The sequence below is a fragment of the Scyliorhinus torazame genome, chromosome 2 (assembly GCF_047496885.1).
Source record: "Scyliorhinus torazame isolate Kashiwa2021f chromosome 2, sScyTor2.1, whole genome shotgun sequence".
In the NCBI taxonomy this organism is placed as follows: Eukaryota; Metazoa; Chordata; class Chondrichthyes; order Carcharhiniformes; family Scyliorhinidae; genus Scyliorhinus; species Scyliorhinus torazame.
In genome coordinates, this window is record NC_092708.1 from 22138875 (window position 1) to 22163590 (window position 24716).

The 24716-nt window shown below is 49.7% G+C and overlaps 1 protein-coding gene and 1 non-coding gene across 4 annotated transcripts in view; one reads left to right on the plus strand and one right to left on the minus strand.

Annotated features, from left to right (window-relative positions):
- prkag3a (protein kinase, AMP-activated, gamma 3a non-catalytic subunit) overlaps positions 1-24716 on the minus strand; it is a 112020-nt gene that overhangs the window by 4025 nt on the left and 83279 nt on the right. For all 3 annotated transcript variants that reach the window (XM_072469417.1, XM_072469427.1, XM_072469437.1), the window contains exons 9-11: positions 22959-23124; positions 20501-20538; positions 15104-15250 (exon numbers count right to left, since the gene is read on the minus strand). In XM_072469417.1, the coding sequence (XP_072325518.1) occupies positions 15104-15250; positions 20501-20538; positions 22959-23124 (351 nt within the window). The remainder of the gene's footprint in view (positions 1-15103; positions 15251-20500; positions 20539-22958; positions 23125-24716) is intronic.
- On the plus strand, positions 13726-13836 carry LOC140408139 (U6atac minor spliceosomal RNA). Its single transcript, XR_011940056.1, has one exon. It is a non-coding gene; the product is annotated as a U6atac minor spliceosomal RNA (small nuclear RNA).

Sequence of the window (24716 nt, forward strand, 5' to 3'; positions counted from 1 at the left end):
GAAGCCCGTTGACAATCCATCTTAACCAGGTATCCGTAGTTTTAAGGCACCTTGATATGACCAGGCTTCAGATGTGGCCAAACAAAGGAGGTCCATTCACAAAGTGATCCTTTATAAGCCGCTGGCTAGCTCTCAACAGCGGGCACCACACTTTGGGAAGGATGTCAAGGGGCGGCATGTGGCGCAGTGGTTAGCACTGGGACTGCGGCGCCGAGGACCCAGGTTCGAATCCCGGTCCTGGGTCACTGTCCGTGTGCAGTTTACACATTCTCCCCGTGTCTGCGTGGGTTTCACCCCACAACGCAGAGATGTGCAGGGTAGGTGGATTGGCCACGCTAATTTGCCCCTTAACTGGAAAAAAAATAATTGGGTGCTCTAAATTTATTTTAAAAAAGGAAGGATGTCAAATATTTGGAGAGAATACGGAAGAGGTGTACCAGGGTCCCAGGTTCGATTCCCCGCTGGGTCACTGTCTGTGCGGAGTCTGCACGTTCTCCCAGTGTCTGCATGGGTTTCCTCCGGGTGCTCCGGTTTCCTCCCACAGTGCGAAGATCATAGAATAATAGAATTTACAGTGCAGAAGGAGGCCATTTGGCCCATTGAGTCTGCACCGGCCCTTGGAAAGTGCACCCCACTTAAACCCGCCCCAACCCCGTAACCCAGTAACCCCACCTAACCTTTTTGGACACTAAGGACAATTGACCATGGCCAATCCACCTAACCTGCACATCTTTGGACTGTGGGAGGAAACCGGAGCGCCCGGAGGAAACCCACGCACACACGGGGAGAACGTGCAGACTCCGCACAGACAGTGACCCAAGGTGGGAATGAACCTGGGACCTTGGAGCTGTGAAGCAATCGTGCTAACCACTGTACTACCGTGCTGCACGTCAGGTGGATTGGCCACGTTAAATTCCCCCTTAGTGTCCAAAAGGTTAGGTGGTGTTACTGGGTTACGGGGATAGGGTGGAGACATGGGCTAGGGTGGGGCGCTCTTTCCAAGGGTGGTGCAGACTCGACGGGCCGAGTGGCCTCCTTCTGCACAGTAAATTCTTTGACTTCTACGAATGGTATTAGGGATGAGGGACTTCAGTTCCTTGGAGAGGCTGGAGAAGCTGGGATTGTTCACCTTAGAGCAGAGTAGGTTCAGGAGAAAGTCAATCGAGCAGTCCAATTTTATGAGGGGTTTTGATGGAACTGCTTCCACTGGCAGGAAGGTGAGTAAATAGGGAGCACACATCGAGGGTGATTGGTTAAAAAAACAGACATGAGATGGCAACACATTTTATTACACATCAGGGGAGGGATTCTCCGACCCCCCGCCGGGTCAGAGAATCGCCGGGGGCTGGCGTGAATCCCGCCCCCGCCGGTTGCCGAATTCTCCGGCACCGGATATTTGGCGAGAGCGGGAATCGCGCCGCTCTGGTTGGCGGGCTCCCCCCCACGGCGATTCTCCGGCCCGCGATGGGCCGAAGTCCCGCTGCTGTCACGCCAGTCCCGCCGGCGAGAATCAAACCGCCTCGCTTACCGGCGGGACCAGGCGGCGCGGGCAGGCTCCAGGGTCCTGGTGGGGTGCGGGGCTATCTGGCCCCGGGGGGTGCCCCCACGGTGGCCTGGCCCACGAACGGGGCCCACCAATCCGCGGGCGGGCCTGTGCCGTGGGGGCAATCTTTTCCCTCCGCCTCGGCCACAGCCTCCGCGATGGCCGACGCGTAAGAGACCCCCCCCCCCGCGCATGTGCGGGGATGACGTCAGTGGCCGCTGACGCTCCCACGCATGCGCGGACTTTCGCCGGCCGGCCCCTAAGGGTGCGGAGAAATCCGCACCTTTGGGGCGGCCCGATGCCGGAGTGGTTCCCGCCACTCCATCCCGCCAGGACCCCCTGCCCCGCCGGATAGGAGGGAATCCCGGCCCAGGTTGCTATGAATTGGAATGCAAATCCCAAAAGGATGGTGCAAGCAGATTCCATGGAAAACTTCAGAAGAAAATGAGATAAATCCTTGCCGGGAAAGGTTCTGAGGGAAAATCAGGTGAGTGTGACTAACTGTATAGCTCTACAAAGAGCTAGCATAGGCATGATGGGCTGATTGGCCTCCAACTCTGCCTCATGATTACAGAAACCAAAAGTGAAAATGCTGGAAAATCTCAGCAGGTCTGGCAGCATCTGTAGAAAGAGAAAAGAGCTAATGGGCGAAATTCTCCAGTATCGGCGCGATGTCCGCCGACTGGCGCCCAAAACGGCGCAAATCAGTCGGGCATCGCGCCGCCCCAAAGGTGCGGAATGCTCCGCATCTTTGGGGGCCAAGCCCCAACCTTAAGGGGCTAGGCCCGCGCCGGATTCATTTCCGCCCCACCAGCTGGCGGAAAAGGCCTTTGGTGCCCCGCCAGCTTGCGCGGAAATGACATCTCCGGGCGGCGCATGCGCGGGAGCGTCAGCCGCCGCTGACGGCTTTCCCGCGCATGCGCAGTGGAGGGAGTCTCTTCCGCCTCCGCCATGGTGGAGACCGTGGCGGAGGCGGAAGGGAAAGAGTGCCCCCACGGCACAGGCCCGCCCGCGGATTGGTGGGCCCCGATCGCGGGCCAGACCACCGTGGGGGCACCACCTGGGGCCAGATCACCCCGCGCCCCCCCCCCCAGGACCCCGGAGCCCGCCCACGCCGCCTTGTCCCTCCGGTAAGGTAGGTGGTTTAATTTACACCGGCGGTACAGGCATTTTAGCGGCGGGACTTGGGCCCATCCGGGCCGGAAAATCACGGGGGGGGCCGCCAATCGGCGGGGCGGGAATATCCGGTGGTGGAGAATTCGGCAACCGGCAGAGGCGGGATTCACGCCAGCCCCCGGCGATTCTCCGACCCGGCGGGGGGTCGGAGGATCTCGCCCAATGTTTCCAGTCTAAATCGCTTGATTAGATTCCAATCTGTAACTCACTCCCGGGTATCCGTTATTCTATATATAAACCACCCCGAACCCCTCGATTAGATTCCAGCCTGTAACTCACTCCCGGGTATCTGTTATTCCATATATAAACCACACCGAACCCCTCGACTAGATTCCAGTCTGTAACTCGCTCCCGGGTATCTGTTATTCTATATATAGAACCCCCCGAGCCCCTCAATTAGATTCCAGTCTGTAACTCACTCCCGGGTATCTGTTATTCTATATATAAACCACCCCGAACCCCTCGATTAGATTCCAGTCTGTAACTCACTCCTGGGTATCTGTTATTCTATATATAAACCACACCGAACCCCTCGACTAGATTCCAGTCTGTAACTCACTCCCGGGTATCTGTTATTCTATATATAAACCACTCTGAACCCCTCGATTAGATTCCAGTCTGTAACTCGCTCCCGGGTATCTGTTATTCTATATATAAACCACTCCGAACCCCTCGACTAGATTCCAGTCTGTAACACACTCCCGGGTATCTGTTATTGTATATATAAACCACACCGAACCCCTCGACTAGATTCCAGTCTGTAACTCACTCCCGGGTATCTGTTATTCTATATATAAACCATCCCGAACCCCTCGATTAGATTCCAATCTGTAACTCACTCCCGGGTATCTGTTATTCTATATATAAACCACCCCGAACCCCTCGATTAGATTCCAGTCTGTAACTCGCTCCCGGGTATCTGTTATTGTATATATAAACCACCCCAAACCACTCGATTAGATTCCAGTCTATAACTCACTCCCGGGTATCTGTTATTCTATATATAAACCACCCCGAACCACTCGATTAGATTCCAGTCTGTAACTCACTCCCGGGTATCAGTTATTCTATATATAAACCACCCCCGTACCCTTCGGTTTGATTCCAGTCTGTAATTCACTCCCGGGTATCTGTTATTCTATATATAAACCACCCTGAACCCCTCGATTAGATTCCAGTCTGTAACTCACTCCCGGGTATCAGTTATTCTATATATAAACCACCCCGAACCCCTCGATTAGATTCCAGTCTGTAACTCGCTCCCGGGTATCTGTTATTGTATATATAAACCACCCCAAACCACTCGATTAGATTCCAGTCTATAACTCACTCCCGGGTATCTGTTATTCTATATATAAACCCCACCGATCCCCTCGATTAGATTCCAGTCTGTAACTCACTCCCGGGTATCTGTTATTCTATACATAAACCACCCCGATCCCCTCGAATCGATTCCAATCTGTAACTCACTCCCGGATATCTGTTATTCCATATATAAACCCCACCGATACCTCGATTAGATTCCAGTCTATAACTCACTCCCGGGTATCTGTTATTCTATATAAACACCACCCCGAACCCCTCGATTAGATTCCAGTCTGTAACTCACTCCCAGGTATCTGTTATTCTATATATAAACCAACCTGAACCCCTCGATTAGATTCCAGTCTGTAACTCGCTCCCGAGTATCTGTTATTCTCTATATTAACCACCCCGAACCCCTCAATTAGATTCCAGTCTGTCACTCGCTCCCGGGTATCTGTTATTCTATATATAAACCACACCGAACCCCTCGATTAGATTCCAGTCTGTAACTCACTCCCGGGTACCTGTTATTCTATATATAAACCACCCCGAACCACTCGATTAGATTCCAGTCTGTAACTCACTCCCGGGTACCTGTTATTCTATATATAAACCACCCCGAACCCCTCGATTAGATTCCAGTCTGTAACTCGCTCCCGGGTACCTGTTATTCTATATGTAAACCACCCTGAACCACTCGATTAGATTCCAGTCTATAACTCACTCCCGGGTACCTGTTATTCTATATATAAACCACACCGAACCCCTCGATTAGATTCCAGTCTGTAACTCACTGCCGGGTACCTGTTATTCTATATATAAACCATCCTGAACCACTCGATTAGATTCCAGTCTGTAACTCACTCCCGGGTATCTGTTAACCAAAATATAAAGCCCCCAAAACCCCTCGATTAGATTCCAGTCTGTAACTCGCTCCCGGGTATCTGTTATTCTATATATAAACCACACCGAACCCCTCGATTAGATTCCAGTCTATAACTCACTCCCGGGTACCTGTTATTCTATATATAAACCATCCTGAACCACTCGATTAGATTCCAGTCTGTAACTCACTCCTGGGTATCTGTTATTCTATATATAAACCACCCCGAACCCCTCGATTAGATTCCAGTCTATAACTCAGTCCCAGGTATCTGTTAACCAAAATATAAATCCCCCAAAACCCCTTGATTAGATTCCAGACTGTAACTCACTCCCGGTATCTGTTATTCTATATATAAACCACCCCGAACCCATCGATTCGATTCCAGTCTGTAACTCACTCCCGGGTACCTGTTATTCTATATGTAAACCACCCTGAACCACTCGATTAGATTCCAGTTTATAACTCACTCCCGGGTACCTGTTATTCTATATATAAACCACCCCGATACCTCGATTAGATTCCAGCCTGCAACTTACTCCCAGGTATCTGTTATTCTACATATAAACCGCACGGAACCCCTCGATTACATTCCAGTCTGTAACTCACTCCCGGGTATCTGTTATTCTATATATAAACCACCCCGAACCCCTCGACTAGATTCCAGTCTGTAACTCGCTCCCGGGTACCTGTTATTCTATATATAAACCACCCCGAACCCCTCGATTAGATTCCAGTCTGTAACTCGCTCCCGGGTATCTGTTATTCTATATATAAACCACACCGAACCCCTCGATTAGATTCCAGTCTATAACTCACTCCCGGGTACCTGTTATTCTATATATAAACCATCCTGAACCACTAGATTAGATTCCAGTCTGTAACTCACTCCCGGGTATCTGTTAACCAAAATATAAAGCCCCCAAAACCCCTCGATTAGATTCCAGTCTGTAACTCGCTCCCGGGTATCTGTTATTCTATATATAAACCACACCGAACCCCTCGATTAGATTCCAGTCTATAACTCACTCCCGGGTACCTGTTATTCTATATATAAACCATCCTGAACCACTCGATTAGATTCCAGTCTGTAACTCACTCCTGGGTATCTGTTATTCTATATATAAACCACCCCGAACCCCTCGATTAGATTCCAGTCTGTAACTCACTCCCGGGTATCTGTTAACCAAAATATAAAGCCCCCAAAACCCCTTGATTAGATTCCAGACTGTAACTCACTCCCGGTATCTGTTATTCTATATATAAACCACCCCGAACCCATCGATTAGATTCCAGTCTGTAACTCACTCCCGGGTACCTGTTATTCTATATGTAAACCACCCTGAACCACTCGATTAGATTCCAGTTTATAACTCACTCCCGGGTACCTGTTATTCTATATATAAACCACCCCGATACCTCGATTAGATTCCAGTCTGTAACTCACTCCCGGGTACCTGTTATTCTATATATAAAGCACCCCGAACCCCTCGATTAGATTCCAATCTGTAACTCACTCCTGGGTATCTGTTATTCTATATATACACCACCCGAACCACTCAACTAAATTCCAGTCTGTAACTCACTCCCGGGTATCTGTTATTCTAAAGAAAAATGACCCCGAACCCCTCGATTAGATTCCAATCTGTAACTCACTCCCGGGTATCTGTTATTCTATATATAAACCACACCGAACCCCTCGATTAGATTCCAGTCTGTAACTCACTCCCGGGTACCTGTTATTCTATATATAAACCACCCCGAACCACTCGATTAGATTCCAGTCTGTAACTCACTCCCGGGTACCTGTTATTCTATATATAAACCACCCCGAACCCCTCGATTAGATTCCAGTCTGTAACTCGCTCCCGGGTACCTGTTATTCTATATGTAAACCACCCTGAACCACTCGATTAGATTCCAGTCTATAACTCACTCCCGGGTACCTGTTATTCTATATATAAACCACACCGAACCCCTCGATTAGATTCCAGTCTGTAACTCACTGCCGGGTACCTGTTATTCTATATATAAACCATCCTGAACCACTCGATTAGATTCCAGTCTGTAACTCACTCCCGGGTATCTGTTAACCAAAATATAAAGCCCCCAAAACCCCTCGATTAGATTCCAGTCTGTAACTCGCTCCCGGGTATCTGTTATTCTATATATAAACCACACCGAACCCCTCGATTAGATTCCAGTCTATAACTCACTCCCGGGTACCTGTTATTCTATATATAAACCATCCTGAACCACTCGATTAGATTCCAGTCTGTAACTCACTCCTGGGTATCTGTTATTCTATATATAAACCACCCCGAACCCCTCGATTAGATTCCAGTCTATAACTCAGTCCCAGGTATCTGTTAACCAAAATATAAATCCCCCAAAACCCCTTGATTAGATTCCAGACTGTAACTCACTCCCGGTATCTGTTATTCTATATATAAACCACCCCGAACCCATCGATTAGATTCCAGTCTGTAACTCACTCCCGGGTACCTGTTATTCTATATGTAAACCACCCTGAACTACTCGATTAGATTCCAGTTTATAACTCACTCCCGGGTACCTGTTATTCTATATATAAACCACCCCGATACCTCGATTAGATTCCAGCCTGCAACTCACTCCCAGGTATCTGTTATTCTACATATAAACCGCACGGAACCCCTCGATTACATTCCAGTCTGTAACTCACTCCCGGGTATCTGTTATTCTATATATAAACCACCCCGAACCCCTCGACTAGATTCCAGTCTGTAACTCGCTCCCGGGTACCTGTTATTCTATATGTAAACCACCCTGAACCACTCGATTAGATTCCAGTCTATAACTCACTCCCGGGTACCTGTTATTCTATATATAAACCACACCGAACCCCTCGATTAGATTCCAGTCTGTAACTCACTGCCGGGTACCTGTTATTCTATATATAAACCACCCCGAACCACTCGATTAGATTCCAGTCTGTAACGCACTCCCGGGTACCTGTTATTCTATATATAAACCACCCCGAACCCCTCGATTAGATTCCAGTCTGTAACTCGCTCCCGGGTATCTGTTATTCTATATATAAACCACACCGAACCCCTCGATTAGATTCCAGTCTATAACTCACTCCCGGGTACCTGTTATTCTATATATAAACCATCCTGAACCACTCGATTAGATTCCAGTCTGTAACTCACTCCCGGGTATCTGTTAACCAAAATATAAAGCCCCCAAAACCCCTCGATTAGATTCCAGTCTGTAACTCGCTCCCGGGTATCTGTTATTCTATATATAAACCACACCGAACCCCTCGATTAGATTCCAGTCTATAACTCACTCCCGGGTACCTGTTATACTATATATAAACCACACCGAACCCCTCGATTAGATTCCAGTCTGTAACTCACTGCCGGGTACCTGTTATTCTATATATAAACCACCCCGAACCACTCGATTAGATTCCAGTCTGTAACGCACTCCCGGGTACCTGTTATTCTATATATAAACCACCCCGAACCCCTCGATTAGATTCCAGTCTGTAACTCGCTCCCGGGTATCTGTTATTCTATATATAAACCACACCGAACCCCTCAATTAGATTCCAGTCTATAACTCACTCCCGGGTACCTGTTATTCTATATATAAACCATCCTGAACCACTCGATTAGATTCCAGTCTGTAACTCACTCCCGGGTATCTGTTAACCAAAATATAAAGCCCCCAAAACCCCTCGATTAGATTCCAGTCTGTAACTCGCTCCCGGGTATCTGTTATTCTATATATAAACCACACCGAACCCCTCGATTAGATTCCAGTCTATAACTCACTCCCGGGTACCTGTTATTCTATATATAAACCATCCTGAACCACTCGATTAGATTCCAGTCTGTAACTCACTCCTGGGTATCTGCTATTCTATATATAAACCACCCCGAACCCCTCGATTAGATTCCAGTCTGTAACTCACTCCCGGGTATCTGTTAACCAAAATATAAAGCCCCCAAAACCCCTTGATTAGATTCCAGACTGTAACTCACTCCCGGTATCTGTTATTCTATATATAAACCACCCCGAACCCATCGATTAGATTCCAGTCTGTAACTCACTCCCGGGTACCTGTTATTCTACATGTAAACCACCCTGAACCACTCGATTAGATTCCAGTTTATAACTCACTCCCGGGTACCTGTTATTCTATATATAAACCACCCCGATACCTCGATTAGATTCCAGTCTGTAACTCACTCCCGGGTACCTGTTATTCTATATATAAAGCACCCCGAACCCCTCGATTAGATTCCAATCTGTAACTCACTCCTGGGTATCTGTTATTCTATATATACACCACCCGAACCACTCAACTAAATTCCAGTCTGTAACTCACTCCCGGGTATCTGTTATTCTATAGAAAAATGACCCCGAACCCCTCGACTAGATTCCAATCTGTAACTCACTCCCGGGTATCTGTTATTCTATATATAAAGCCCCCCCGAACCCTTCGGTTAGATTCCAGCCTGTAACTCACTCGCGGGTATCTGTTATTCTATATATAAACCACCCCGAACCCCTCGATTAGATTCCAATCTGTAACTCACTCCCGGGTATCTGTTATTCTATATATAAACCCCCTGAACCCTTCGGTTAGATTCCAGCCTGTAACTCACTCCCGGGTATCTGTTATTCGATATATAAACCACCCTGAACCCTTCGATTAGATTCCAGTCTGTAACTCACTGCCGGGTATCTGTTATTCTATATATAAACCACCCCGATCCCCTCGATTAGATTTCTGTCTGTAACTCACTCCCGGGTATCTGTTATTCTATATATAAACCACGCCAAACCCCTCGATTAGATTCCAGTCTGTAACTCACTCCCAGGTATCTGTTATTCTATATATAAACCACCCTGAACCCCTCGATTAGATTCCAGTCTGTAACTCACTCCCAGGTATCTGTTATTCTATATATAAACCACCCCGAACCCCTCGATTAGATTCCAGTCCGTAACTCACTGCCAGGTATCTGTTATTCTATACATAAACCACCCCGATCCCCTCGATTAGATTCCTGTCTGTAACTCACTCCCGGGTATCTGTTATTCGATACATAAACCACGCCAAACCCTTCGATTAGATTCCAGTATGTAACTCACTCCCGGGTATCTGTTATTCTATATATAAACCACCCCGAACCCCTCGATTAGATTCCAGTCTGTAACTCACTCCCGGGTATCTGTTATTCTATATAAACACCACCCCGAACCACTCGATTAGATTCCAGTCTGTAACTCACTCCCAGGTATCTGTTATTCTATATATAAACCACCCCGAACCCCTCGATTAGATTCCAGTCTGTAACTCGCTCCTGAGTATCTGTTATTCTCTATATAAACCACCCGAACCCCTCAATTAGATTCCAGTCTATAACTCACTCCCGGGTACCTGTTATTCTATATATAAACCACACCGAACCCCTCAATTAGATTCCAGTCTGTAACTCACTCCCGGGTACCTGTTATTCTATATATAAACCACCCCGAACCACTCGATTAGATTCCAGTCTGTAACTCACTCCCGGGTACCTGTTATTGTATATATAAACCACCCCGAACCCCTCGATTAGATTCCAGTCTGTAACCCGCTCCCGGGTATCTGTTATTCTATATATAAACCACACCGAACCCCTCGATTAGATTCCAGTCTATAACTCACTCCCGGGTACCTGTTATTCTATATATAAACCATCCTGAACTACTCGATTAGATTCCAGTCTGTAACTCACTCCCGGGTATCTGTTAACCAAAATATAAAGCCCCCAAAACCCCTCGATTAGATTCCAGTCTGTAACTCGCTCCCGGGTATCTGTTATTCTATATATAAACCACACCGAACCCCTCGATTAGATTCCAGTCTATAACTCACTCCCGGGTACCTGTTATTCTATATATAAACCATCCTGAACCACTCGATTAGATTCCAGTCTGTAACTCACTCCTGGGTATCTGTTATTCTATATATAAACCACCCCGAACCCCTCGATGAGATTCCAGTCTGTAACTCACTCCCGGGTATCTGTTAACCAAAATATAAAGCCCCCAAAACCCCTTGATTAGATTCCAGACTGTAACTCACTCCCGGTATCTGTTATTCTATATATAAACCACCCCGAACCCCTCGATTAGATTCCAGTCTATAACTCACTCCCAGGTATCTGTTAACCAAAATATAAAGCCCCCAAAACCCCTTGATTAGATTCCAGACTGTAACTCACTCCCGGTATCTGTTATTCTATATATAAACCACCCCGAACCCATCGACTGGATTCCAGTCTGTATCTCACTCCCGGGTACCTGTTATTCTATATATAAACCATCCTGAACCACTCGATTAGATTCCAGTCTGTAACTCACTCCCGGGTATCTGTTATTCTATATATAAACCACCCCGAACCTCTCGATTAGATTCCAGTCTGTAACTCACTCCCGGGTATCTGTTAACCACAATATAAAGCCCCCAAAACCCCTTGATTAGATTCCAGACTGTAACCCACTCCCGGTATCTGTTATTCTATGTGAAACAAAAAAACCTCAATCCCTCAATTAGATTCCAGTCAGTAGCTCACTTCCAAGTCTCGAAAGACGTGCTGTTAGGTGAATTGGACATTTTGAATTGTCCCTCTGTGTACCCGAACAGGCGGCGGAGTGTGGTGACTCGGGAATTTTCACAGTAACTTCATTGCAGTGTTAATGCAATAAAGATTATTATTATTAACATCTGTTATTCTACATATAAACCCTGAATATAAACCCCTGAATCCCTAGATTAGATTCCAGTTTGGAACTCACTCTCGGACCTGTGCGGAGTCTGCATGTTCTCCCCCCGTGTGTGTGGGTTTCCTCCGGGTGCTCCGGTTTCCTCCCACAGTCCAAAGATGTGCAGGTTGGGTGGATTGGCCACGCTAAATTGCCCCTTAGTGTCCAAAAAGGTTAGATGGGGTTACTGGGTTCCGGGGATAGCTTGGCGGTGTCGGCTTAAGTAAGGTACTCTTTAAGGGCCGGTGCAGACTCGATGGGACGAATGGCCCCCTTCTGTACTGTAAATTCTATGATTCTATCTGTAATTCTATATACAGTAAGGGCAGCACGGTGGCACAGTGGTTAGCACTGCTGCCTCAAGGCGTGAGGTCCCAAGTTCGTTCCCGGCCCCGGGTCACTGTCTGTGTGGAGTTTACACATTCTCCCCGTGTCTGCGTGGGTCTCACCCCTACAACCCAAAGGTGTGCAGGGTAGGTGGATTGGCCACGGTAAATTGCCCCTTAATTTAAAAAAAATTGGGTAATCAAAAAAAAAATTAAAATTCTACATACAGTAAGTCTCCATTAAACATTGTTTCAGTTTACTGTCATTCCTAAAGTTGTGTCAATATAGAAGCATGGAATTTATAGTGCAGAAGGAGGCCATTCGGCCCATCGAGTCTGCACCAGACCTTGGAAAGAGCGCCCTACCCAAGCCCACACCTCCACCCTATGCCCGTAACCCAGTAACCACCACCTAACTTTGTGGACACCAAGGGGCAATTTATCATGGCCAAACCACCTAACCCGCACATCTTTGGACTGTGGGAGGAAACTGGAGCACGCAGAGGAAACCCACGCAGACACGGGGCGAAAGGCACCTACTTTGTGTCCCACCCTCTGCTTCTGCTTTACTCTCTAGCGTCTGTTCTTCAGTTGCTCCTGTTTCTGGTTCTGAACTTGCACTGAAGTCCTGGTCTCCATCTAGTGTCTGATGTTGATCAACGCAAGTAATCCTGGCGGTTTCAGTTACGACCTGCACTGACCAGCGTCTGCCACAAGATGGAGCCTGGTCAATCTAAAAGTACTGTCGGCGAGTGTCCTTTCTTAAATATTGTCTGCAGAATTGTATTTCTATTATATTTAGTGATGTATTTTATTTTGCAAGTTATTTCAGCTAGGATGACCTGTTCTGTACATGTACAATACATTATTTGAACTTGTACATTGACATTTTACAGTTGAAAAATGTCCAAAGGAACCTAACTCCAGGCTTTAACATTGATTCTTTGAATAATTGATTCTATGGAAGCTATGATTCACTTAAAGTAACTTAACTTAAAGTCATGATTCTCAGGAGCACAGCTACAACTTTAAGTGAAGACTCTCTGTATAACTATCTGAACCCTTAATTAAACGTCAAGTTAAATGTGGTGTAACGACAACAATCTCTCCGTCAACGTCAGCAAAACTAAAGAGCTGGTAATTGACTTCAGGAAGCAAAGTACTGTACACACCCCTGTCAGCATCAACGGGCATAACGGAGATGGTTAGCAGTTTCAAATTCCTAGGGGTGCACATCTCCAAAAACCTGTCCTGGTCCACCCACGTCGACGCTACCACCAAGAAAGCACAACAGCGCCTATACTTCCTCAGGAAACTAAGGAAATTCGGCATGTCCACATTGACTCTTACCAACTTTTACAGATGCACCACAGAAAGCATCCTATCGGGCTGCATCACAGCCTGGTATGGCAACTGCTCGGCCCAAGACCATAAGAAAATACAGAGAATCGTGAACGTATCCTAGTCCATCACGCGAACCCGCCTCCCATCCATCAACTCCATCTACACCTCCCGCTGCCAGGGGAAAGCGGGCAGCATAATCAAAGACCCCTCCCAACCCGGGTTATTCTCTCTTCCAACCTCTTCCATCGGGCAGGAGATACAGAAGTCTGAGAACACGCACGAACAGGTTCAAAAACAGCTTCTTCCCCGCTGTTACCAGACTCCTGAGTGGCCCTCTGGTGTTGTATGAAAGGAGAGATGGTTAGTACTCCCCTTGATAAAGATGGAAGGGGCCCTAGTGGCCTGACAGTGCACAAACAAAAATGGTTAAGACTGAATGACTTTCTTATGGACTGAACTGATCTCTTCGCACATCTTCTCTACTGGGTAGTACTACACTCCTGTATGCTTCACCCGCTGCCTGTGTCTCTGTATTTACATTGTGTATTTATCGTATGTCCTATGTTTTTTCATGTATGGAACTATCCGTCTGAGCTGCACGCAGAACAATACTTTTCACTGTACCATGGTACACGTGACAATAAATCAAATCAATTAAATCAATCAATCAAGGTTTGGAAGATTTGAACCATCCAATTAGAATCCAGGGCGCGATTCTCCGACCCCCCACCGGGTCGGAGAATCGCCGGGGGCCGGTGTGAATCCCGCCCCCGCCGTGTCCCGAATTCGCCGCCACCGGAGATTCGGCGAGGGCGGAAATCGCGCCACGCCGGTCGGCGGAAATCCCCCGGCGATTCTCCGGTCCCCGATGGGCCGAAGTCCCGCCGCTGTCAACCCACGCCAGCCGGCGTGGATTGAACCACCTTTCGAACGGCGGGACAAGGCGGCGCGGGCGGGCTCCGGGGTCCTGGGGGGGGCGCGGGGCGATCTGGCCCCGGGGGGTGCCCCCACGGTGGCCTGGCCCGCGATCGGGGCCCACCGATCCACGGGCGGGCCTGTGCCGTGGGGGCACACTTTTCCTTCCGCCTTCGCCACGGCCTCCACGATGGCGGAGGCGGAAGAGACCCCCTCCACTGCGCATGCGCGGGGATGCCGTGAGCGGCCGTTGACACACCCGCACATGCGCCGCACGGCAAAGTCATTTCCGCGCCAGCTGGCGGGGCACCAAAGGCCTTTCCCGCCAGCCGGCGGGGCGGAAATCAGTCCGGCGCGGGTCTAGCCCCTCAAGGTGAGGGCTCGGCCCCTCAAGATGCGGAGAATTCCGCACCTTTGGGGCGGCGCGATGCCGGACTGATTCGCGCCGTTCTTGGCGCCGGTCGGCGGACATCGCGCCGATTGCGGAGAATCCCGCCCCCAGTCTGTAACTCAATCCCAGGTAACTGCGATTCTATATATAACTGGCCCCAATTTTCACCCCCCCCCCCCCACCTTCTGAGTAGAATCCAGTCTGTAACTCACCCTTGGACCCTTGGAGTGACTATTTGATAAAAGGCCATGGAACCCTATGACTAAATTCCAGTTTACTGCTGCACCCCCCCCCCGCCCCACCCCACCCCACCATGTGACAGCAGGAAGTGAAATATTTACAATGAAGGGCATTTACCTGTGGTTGTAAGGGGGAGAGATCCCGAGTGGTTGACTTTGACAGTTCCTTACCTCATGCTCTACAAGACGCTCAATAATGACTTCCAGTGTTTCATGTGCGTAGCACTTGAGGACATTTTCGAAGCAATGCCATCGCTGCTGGAGCGAATCCATGATGCTGACATCCAGATTGTTGTAGGCTTGCTGTGCGGCAAGATTCTGGAGAAACAGAGTGGAGCGTTTGTCCATAGGTTTGCATGTTTTGCTCACCTCTAATCATCATGTTTAATCGCCAAGCTCCAACCAAATGCCTTCCCGTAGCTCTGTCTCCCCATGATGGCCGATTATATTTCAGCTTATCAGTCAGAGATTTTAAGTCATTGTTAACATCCGGACATGCGAATTAGGAGCAGGAGTAGAGGCCACCCGGCCCCTCCAGCCTTCTCCGCCATTCGATACTATCATGGCTGATCTGATTGTAACCACCTGCCTCACTCAATAACCTTTCACCCCCTTGCTTACCAACGCTTTAAAAATATTCAAAGATTCTGCGACAACCACATTTTGAGGACATCATAGGTTGATTGATCTGGAAATTATAGAATTTACAGAGCAGAAGGAGGCCATTTGGCCCATCGAGACTGCACCGGCCCTTGGAAAGGGCACCCTACTTAAGCCCACGTCTCCCCCCTATCCCCGTAACCCCACCTTACCTTTTTGACACCAAGGGGCAATTTAGCATGGCCAATCCACCTGACCTGCACGCCCTTCGGGACTTGTGGGAGGAAACCGGAGCACCTGGAGGAAACCCACGCAGACACGAGGAGAACTCCACACAGACAGTGACCCAAGTTGGGAATCGAACCGGGGACCCAGGTGCTGTGAGGCAGCAGCAGTGCTAACCACTGTGCTACCGTGCTGCCTCTGGAAGAGAGTTGCAGATACTCACGACCCTCTGAAAGATGAATTCTCCTCATCTCCGTCTTCAATGGATGAATCCTCATTTCCAAACAGTGACACACGAGTTCTGGATTCTCCCACAAAAGGAAACACCCCCTGCACCCCCCCCCCCCCCCCCCCCCCCCCCACCCTGTCAAGGTCGCTCAGGAACTTACACGCTTCACCCCAAGTCGCTCCTCACTCTACTAAACTCCAGCGAATGCATCCCTGGCCTAACCAAACTTTCCTCATAAAACAACTCGCCCATTCCCGGTATCAACCTCGTAAATACAAATTTTAAAAAACTGGCTCAAACATCCAGATTCAATGGCAGTTAAAAGACCGACAGGTCTGTAGGAAATTGATCAAGTCTGCGTTTTCAATCTGGAGCTCGGCGCAAGGAATAAAATCTTGCACTTTGACGGCACCTTCTCAAATTTTCAAACAGCACCCACAACAACTTGTAGATGTTTTCTTTACAGAAGATCACTCAATCTAACTCCGCAATAGCATAACTAAAAGAAAACCAGTCTCGACACACCCCAATGGGCTTCACAGCTGAAAGTAGCTATTATTGAGGTGTAGCTGCAGCAACTAAATTTTCACAGCAAGATCCCACAAACAGCAATGTGTTACTCACCGGGTCATTTTATTTTGTGATATTGGTTGAGATAAATGTTAACACTGGGGAGACCTCCCCTGTTTGTCTACAAGCTGCATAGTGAGACCTTTCATTGCTCAGCTTAGAGGACCAACAGGCCCTCAGTTTACTGTCTCGCTCAGAACACAGCACCTCTGGCAAGGCAGCACTTCTACAGTAGTGCCAGCTAGGTTTACTGCTCGAATCCCTGAGATGGGACTTCAACACGCAGCTTCAAAGAACAAAGAAAAGAAAAGTACAGCACAGGAACAGGCCCTTCGGCCCTCCAAGCCTGTGCTGACCATGCTGCCCGTCTAAACTAAAATCTTCTACACTTCCGGGGTCCGTATCTCTCTATTCCCATCCTATTCATGTATTTGTCAAGATGCCCCTTAAACGTCACTATCGTCCCTGCTTCCACCACCTCCTCCGGAAGCGAGTTCCAGACACCCACTACCTTCTGTGTAAAAAACTTGCCTCGTACATCTCCTCTAAACCTTGCCCCTCGCAGACTTAAACAGACGCCCCTTAGTAATTGACCCCTCTACCCTGGGGAAAATCTGAATATCCACTCTGTCTATGCCCCTCATGATTTTGTAGACCTCTATTAGGTTGCCCCTCAACCTCCTTCGTTCCAGTGAGAACAAACCAAGTTTATTCAACCTCTCCTCATAGCTAATGCCCTCCATACCAGGCAACATCCTGGTAAATCTCTTCTGCACCCTCTCTAAAGCTTCCACATCCTTCTGATAGTGTGGCGACCAGAATTGAACACTATACTCCAAGTGTGGCTTAACTAAGGTTCTATGCAGCTGCAACATGACTTGCCAATTTATATACTCAATGCCCCGGCCAGTGAAGACAAGCATGCCGTATGCCTTCTCCACCTGTGTTGCCTTTCAGTGACCTGTGGACCTGTACACCTCGATCTCTCTGACTGTCAATACTCTTGAGGGTTCTACCATTCACTGTATATTCTCCACCTGTATTAGACCTTCCAAATGCATTACCGCACATTTGTCCGGATTAAACTGCATCTGCCATCTCTCTGCCCAAGTCTCCAAACGATCTAAATCCTGCTGTATCCTCTGACAGTCCTCATCGCTATCCGCAATTCCACCAATCTTTGTGTCGTCTGCAAACTTACTAATCAGACCAGTTACATTTTCCTCCAAATCATTTACATATACAATGAACAGCAAAGGTCCCAGCACTGATCCCTGCGGAACATCACTAGTCACAGCCCTCCAATTAGAAAAGCACCCTTCCATTGCTACTCTCTGCCTTCTATGACCTAGCCAGTTCTGTATCCACCTTGCCAGCTCACCACTGATCCCGTGTGACTTAACCTTTTGTACCAGACTGCCATGAGGGACCTTGTCAAAGGCCTTACTGAAGTCCATATAGACAACATCCACTGCCCTACCTACATCAATCATCTTTGTGACCTCCTCGAAAAACTCTATCAAATTAGTGAGACACGACCTCCCCTTAACAAAACCATGCTGCCTCTCACTAATACATCCATTTGCTTCCAAATGGGAGTAGATCCTGTTTCAAAGAATTCTCTCCAGTAATTTCCCTACCACTTCCTGACTCATGAGTTTTGAGGGGTACCACCTGAGCCATGGAAGCCGTGAAAATATTTGCACCAAATCCTCTCCCTGATACCCTAACTTGCACATCGGGGCGTGAATCCCGCCCCCGCCGGTTGCCGAATTCTCCGGCACTGGATATTCGGCGGGGGTGGGAATCGCGCCGCGCCGGTTGGTGGCCCCCCCCCCCGCGATTCTCCAGCCCGGATGTGCCGAAGTCCTGCTGCTAGAATGCCTGTCCCGCCGGCGTAGATTAAACCACCTACCTTACCGGTGGGACAAGGCGGCGTGGGTGGGCTCCGGGGTCCTGGGGGGGGCGTGGGGCGATCTGGCCCAGGGGGGTGCCCCCACGGTGGCCTGGCCCGCGATCGGGGCTCACCGATCCACGGGCGGGCCTGTGCCGTGGGGGCACTCTTTTCCTTCCGCCTTCGCCACGGTCTCCACCATGGCAGAGGCGGAAGAGACTCCCTCCACAGCGCATGCGCGGGGATGCCGTGAGCGGCCGCTAACGCTCCCGCTCATGCGCCGCCCGGAGATGCCATTTCCGCCCCAGCTGGCGGGGCACCAAAGGCCTTTTCCGCCAGCTGGCGGGGTGGAAATTAGTCCGGTGCGGGCCGAGCCCCTTAAGGTTGGGGCTCCGCCCCCCAAGATGCGGAGGATTCCGCACCTTTGGGGCGGCGCGATGCCCAACTGATTTGCGCTGTTTTGGGCGCCAGTCGGCGGACATCGCGCCGATACCGGAGAATTTCGCCCCAGGTCACTTCGCCAACTTTACCCAGCTAAATGAAAAGCTTCTAACTTGCTCTGAGACGGCGCGACCTCGGCGTTGAAGGGTCGGAGGGGGGGGTGGGGGGTCCAACCACAGAGGGTGGCCTCCGATGTGGCCTGGCCCGCGATCGGGGCCCACTGATCGCCGGCCCGGCCTCTCTACCTGGGGGTCTCCTTTCCTACGTGCCTGCCCCTGTAGCCCTGCGCTATGTCGCGTCGGAGCCGGCGCGGAGAATGGAGACACCGCCCATGCGCGCATTGTCGCCGGTGCACAGTTCGCGCAGTGAACACAGCTGGAGTGGCGCGAACCGCTCCAGCGCCGTGCTGGCCCCGGTCGGGGCCAGAATTAGTCCTGGCAAAGGCCCGTTCACGTAGTCGTAAAACGCGACAGTCTTTGGCCTATAAATTCTCGCCCTTGGTCTCAAATCCTTCCTCCAGCCCTACCATCCTCTGAGGTCTCTGCCCTCCTCTAAACCTGTCAGCTTCCACATCCTCGATTGCCATCCCTTCATCATTGGACACCATGCCTGCAGTTGCTTAGGCCTTAAGCCTGCCTAAAACCTCTCCACCTCCTCCTCCCCCTTTTAAAATGCGCATTAAAACATACCTCTTTGTCCAAGCACTTAGTCATCTATCCTCCTGTCAATTAATGTGCATCAGTATCAGATTTTGTTTGATAATCACTCCTGTGAGGCACCTTGAGGCATTTGACTTGTTAAAATCGATATTTAAATGCAGGTTATTGTTGTTGTGTCCATCAAATACAATAACAATGCTGTGAGGCAGCAGTGCTTTTTTAAAAATAAATTTAGAGTAACCAATTCTTTATTTTCCAATGAAGGGGTAATTTAGCGTGGTCAATTCACCTACCCTGGTTATGGTGGTGAGACCCACGCAGTCACGGGGCGAATGTGCAAACTCCACGCGGACAGTGACCCGGGACCGGGATCGAACCCGGGTCCTCGGCGCCGTGAGGCAGCAGTGCTACTCACAGTTCCACCCATGGCTAGCACTGCTGTCTCACAGCGCCAGTGTCCCAGGTTCGATTCCCGGCTTGGATGACTGTCTGTGCGGAGTCTGCGTGGGTTTCCTCCGGGTGCTCCGGCTTCCTCCCACAGTCCAAAGACGTGCAGGTTAGGTTAGGTGGATTGGTCCTGAACAATGCACGGGGTTACTGGGATAGGGTGGGAGAGCGGGCGAGCTCTTTGGGCTGCTCTTTGGGAGGGTCGGTGCAAACTCGATGGGCCGAATGGTCTCCTTCTGCACTCTGCGGTTTCTTTCTAAAAAGCTCAGTCAAAGCTCCCTGGAGAGTGGGAAGTTTCATTTTGGGTTCCTGGTGAGGGAGGCAGCCCCTGAGCAGAGTTACGGCCCCCCGCCCCCCCCCACACCTCCAATTACTATGGGCGTGGAGCTTTCCAACGAGTTTGACCCATTCCTGATGCTCCCCTCCCCTTAGCTCCCGCCCAACTTCAATTCACCGTACATGGCTCCACCTCTGTTTTGGGATCTCCAAAATACAATACTTACTATAGCGTCGAATCGGGAATAGAGATTCACCACTTTACCTGGAATAAAAGGAAAGGTAAATCAGATTGTGATCACTCTACTAGAAGCTAGTGAGAGCAGGTACATGCATACAGATGTATCCAGGTGTTTTTTGTATACATTCCTGTGGCGTAATAATGTGAATCAAGGTAAGGAGACACAGTGGGCTGGATCCTCCTCAGCCCCGTGCAGAAATCGGCATCGGCGCGGGGGTGGAGAATCAGCTTTCACGCCGAAATCGGGCGCGGCGGCGGTCCGGTGAATCTCCAGGACCCGAGAATCGGCGTGGTCGCAGAGTAGTCCGCAAGGCTGGGGGGGCTACGCCAGAGGCTCGCCCAACGATCCTCCGCTCCCGACCGACCGAGTTCCCAACGGCAAGGTTCTAACCACCTATCGCCGTTCGGGAACTTCGCGTGAGTCGGCGGCCGCCCTGTTGGGGCCGCGGGGGGGGGGGGGGGGGGGTCGAGCACCGGGGGGGGGGGGGCTTTTGGGCGGCTGGGGGACAGATCGGGCGGGTCGGATCTTCGAGCGCGTGGCCGATCGGGGGGGGGGGGGGCTTACATTCTGGAGCTGCCTCCACGGTCCGAGTCCGCCGTGTCGCTCGGCGCGGCCGTCGGAGGCCGCCGCCGTGCGCATGTGCGGACTCCAGACCGGAAGTGCGTGGCCCCGTATCTGCAGCCAATCCTGCGTGAATTACTCCGAGTCCCTGCTAGCCCCCTGCAGGTGAGCGAATCGACTAATCCATTTTATTGGAAACTTGGGAGTGAAACGCCAGCGTGTGTCCGTCGGCGTGGGCACATAGTCCCATTCTGGGAGAATCTAGCCCAGTGTTCATGTTCTTATTGTTTCACAGAAATCCAAGTTTCTGTTACTAATTAATCTTGAGCTGTCTTAGGCTGGGAAGAAGAAAGAAACTACCTTTATATCGCAGCTTGCACAACCCCAACACTTTCCACCCAGGTAAGTACTTTTCAATTGCGGTCACTGTTGTAATGTTGGACACACAGCCGCCATTTTGTACACAGCAAGCTCCCATGGACATGGATGAGATCAATGGTCAGATGTGCTTCTCTCAGCCATGCTGGTTGAGGGACCCTATGCTCATCTTCAAAATAGTGGCCGGAGGATCTTACACATCCGCCTGGGAGGGCAGTTTGAGCCTTATCCCCAAAATGGAACCACTGCCCAGACAGTACTCTCACTCAGTACTGTACTGGGAGTGCCTGCCTAGAATTTCTCATGTCTTAGGGGAGATGATGGTGCAATGGTAATGTCCCTGGACTGGTAATTGAGAGGGCCAGGATAATCTTTTGGGGGCGTGGGTCCAAATCCCACCAGGGTTTTTTCTAAATTTTTGGAATATAAAGCTGACCTCAGTAATTGTGACCATAAAACTATCAATGATTCTCGTGAAACCCCATCGGGTTCACTGATATCCTTCAGCGAAGGAAATCTGCCGTCCTTAACCAGTCTGGCCTAAATGTGACTCCACGGCCACTGCAATCCTCTGAATGGTCCAGCAACCCACTTAGTTCAAAGGCAAGAAGGTGTGGGCAACATACACTGCCCTTGCCAGCGAGGCGCAGATCCCAGGAAGGAATGCAAACTCTCAAGTGGGACTTGAACTCACAATGTCCTCACATCACCATTCAACCCCACCAACCCGCTACAACATTTCATTTGATCATGGCTAATCTATACTTCAATCCCAGTTACCCACAACTCCACATGAGAACATTAGAACATAAGAACTAGGAGCAGGAGTAGGCCATCTGGCCCCTCGAGCCTGCTCCACCATTCAATGAGAACACGGTTGATCTTTTTGTGGACTCAGCTCCACTTACCCGCCCGCTCACCGTAACCTTTTATCCCTTTACTGTTCAAAAATCTACCTTTGCCTTCAAAATATTCAATGAGGGAGCCTGAACTGCTTCACCGGGCACGGAATTCCACAGATTCACGACCCTTTGGGTGAAGATGTTCCTCTTCAACTCAGTCCTAAATCTGCTCCCCTTTTATTTTGAGGCTATGCCCTCCAGTCCTAGTTTCACCCGCCAGTGGAAACAACCTCCTTGTTTCTATAAGATCCCCCCCACATTCTTCTAAATTCCAGTGAGTATAGTCCCAGTCTACTTAGACTCTCCTCATAAGCTAATCCTCTCAACTACGGAATCAACCGAGTGAATCTCCTCTGCAAAATGAAAACCTTAAAATCTCAATCATGAAAACTTCAATTGACCCTTCATTGCCTTTTGCGAGTGAATGGTTGCAAAGCATCGCATGCACCTCTGCAGGTTAAATTCCCTCCAAATTCAACAGCTCAGCTATAGCAGTTCAGTAAGCCCAATTCTGCTCTCTTTACTATGTCTGCCATGCCAGGGCCAACATTCATTCATCCCTCAAACCCCATGGTCCCATCCAATGCCACCCTATCACTTACCCAGATTGTTAACCACGGGGAGAGCGGACACCCTTCTTGCCACAAAGACCCCGAGTGCTTGGTAAACCGATGATGTCTCCTCTATCAGAGCCACATCTTTGTACGTTCCAATTCCAAGCTCCTGAAGTGTCTTCTTCATGAAGCTCGGCTTGGGGAGCTTCGAGGCCTGGGGGCAAAGGGAAACGCAAGGGAGGTCAGCCAAATGGGTATTGTCAGAGCGGAAAGGCAGCACCTTCCAAACCCACAACTGCTACCCGTCTAGAAGGGACAATGGGCAGCAGATACCTGGGAACCCCACCACTTGGAAATTCCCCTCCAAGCCACTCACCATCCTGACTTGGGAAATATATCGGCCGTTCCTTCACTGTCGCTGGGTCAAAATCCTGGAACTCCCTCCCTAACAGCACTGGGGGTGTACCTACACCATGTGGACTGCAGCGGTTCAAAAAGATGGCTCATCACCACCATCTGGACAATGGCTGCTGGCCCAACCAGCACCCAACCAGCGCCCAACCAGCGCCCAACCAGCACCCAACCAGCGCCCAACCAGCACCCAACCAGCGCCCAACCAGCACCCAACCAGCGCCCAACCAGCGCCCAACCAGCGCCCAACCAGCGCCCAACCAGCGCCCAACCAGCGCCCAACCAGCGCCCAACCAGCGCCCAACCAGCGCCACCCACATCCCGTGAATGAATGAAAAAAGATTTTAAAATAAACTTAAAATTAGATCAAATGTAATAGACTGAGTCGACACAGTCCCTGAAAGATTCATTTCCAATTCCTGGTCTGAGTTAATGAACCTCAGTCAGGGTTTAACAGATTGAGGGGTGATCTAATCTCCGCATTTAAGATGATTTAAGCTAGTTTCTATCTACACTATCTCCAGAATGTGGCTAATACATATCTGTCTAAATAAGGGCAACATGGTAGCATTGTGGATAGCACAATTGCTTCACAGCTCCAGGGTCCCAGGTTTGATTCCGGCTTGGGTCACTGTCTGTGCGGAGTCTGCACATCCTCCCCGTGTGTGCGTGGGTTTCCTCCGGGTGCTCCAGTTTCCTCCCACAGTCCAAAGATGTGCAGGTTAGGTGGATTGGCCGTGATAAATTGCTCTTAGTGTCCAAAATTGCCCTTAGTATTGGGTGGGGTTACTGGGTTATGGGGATAGGGTGGAGGTGTTGACCTTGGGTAGGGTGCTCTTTCCAAGAGCTGGTGCAGACCCGATGGGCCGAATGGCCTCCTTCTGCACTGTAAATTCTATGGTAATCTATGATAAGCTGGAGCTGTTCTGAAATTCTGATACCTATATCCTAACTTGCACCAATTCCTGTTCACCCACCATCCCGTGTTCACTGACCTACATTGACTCTTGATCTGGCAATGCTTCAATTTTAAAATCCTCATCCTTTCCATGACCACCCCCTCTCCCTCCCAATCACCACCACCAGCCCTACAACACCCCAGGATTTCTCCGCCACCTCCCATATCTGCCCTATTGCCCATCTCCAATTTTAACTGTTCCACCATTGCGGCGACCGCTTCAGCTGCTTGCACCCTAAGTTCTGGGGTTCTTCCTCCGAACCTTTCCACCTCTCTCTCTTCCATTAAACTGTCCTTAAAAGTTGATCAGGGTCTTGGTCCCTTGTTCCATTATCCCTTTATGTTGCTGAGAGAGAAACTTGTCCTGCTCTTACTTCTTATATTAGACCAGGAGACCAAAAGATAGAGGAACAGAAGCCATTCGGCCCATTGAATCT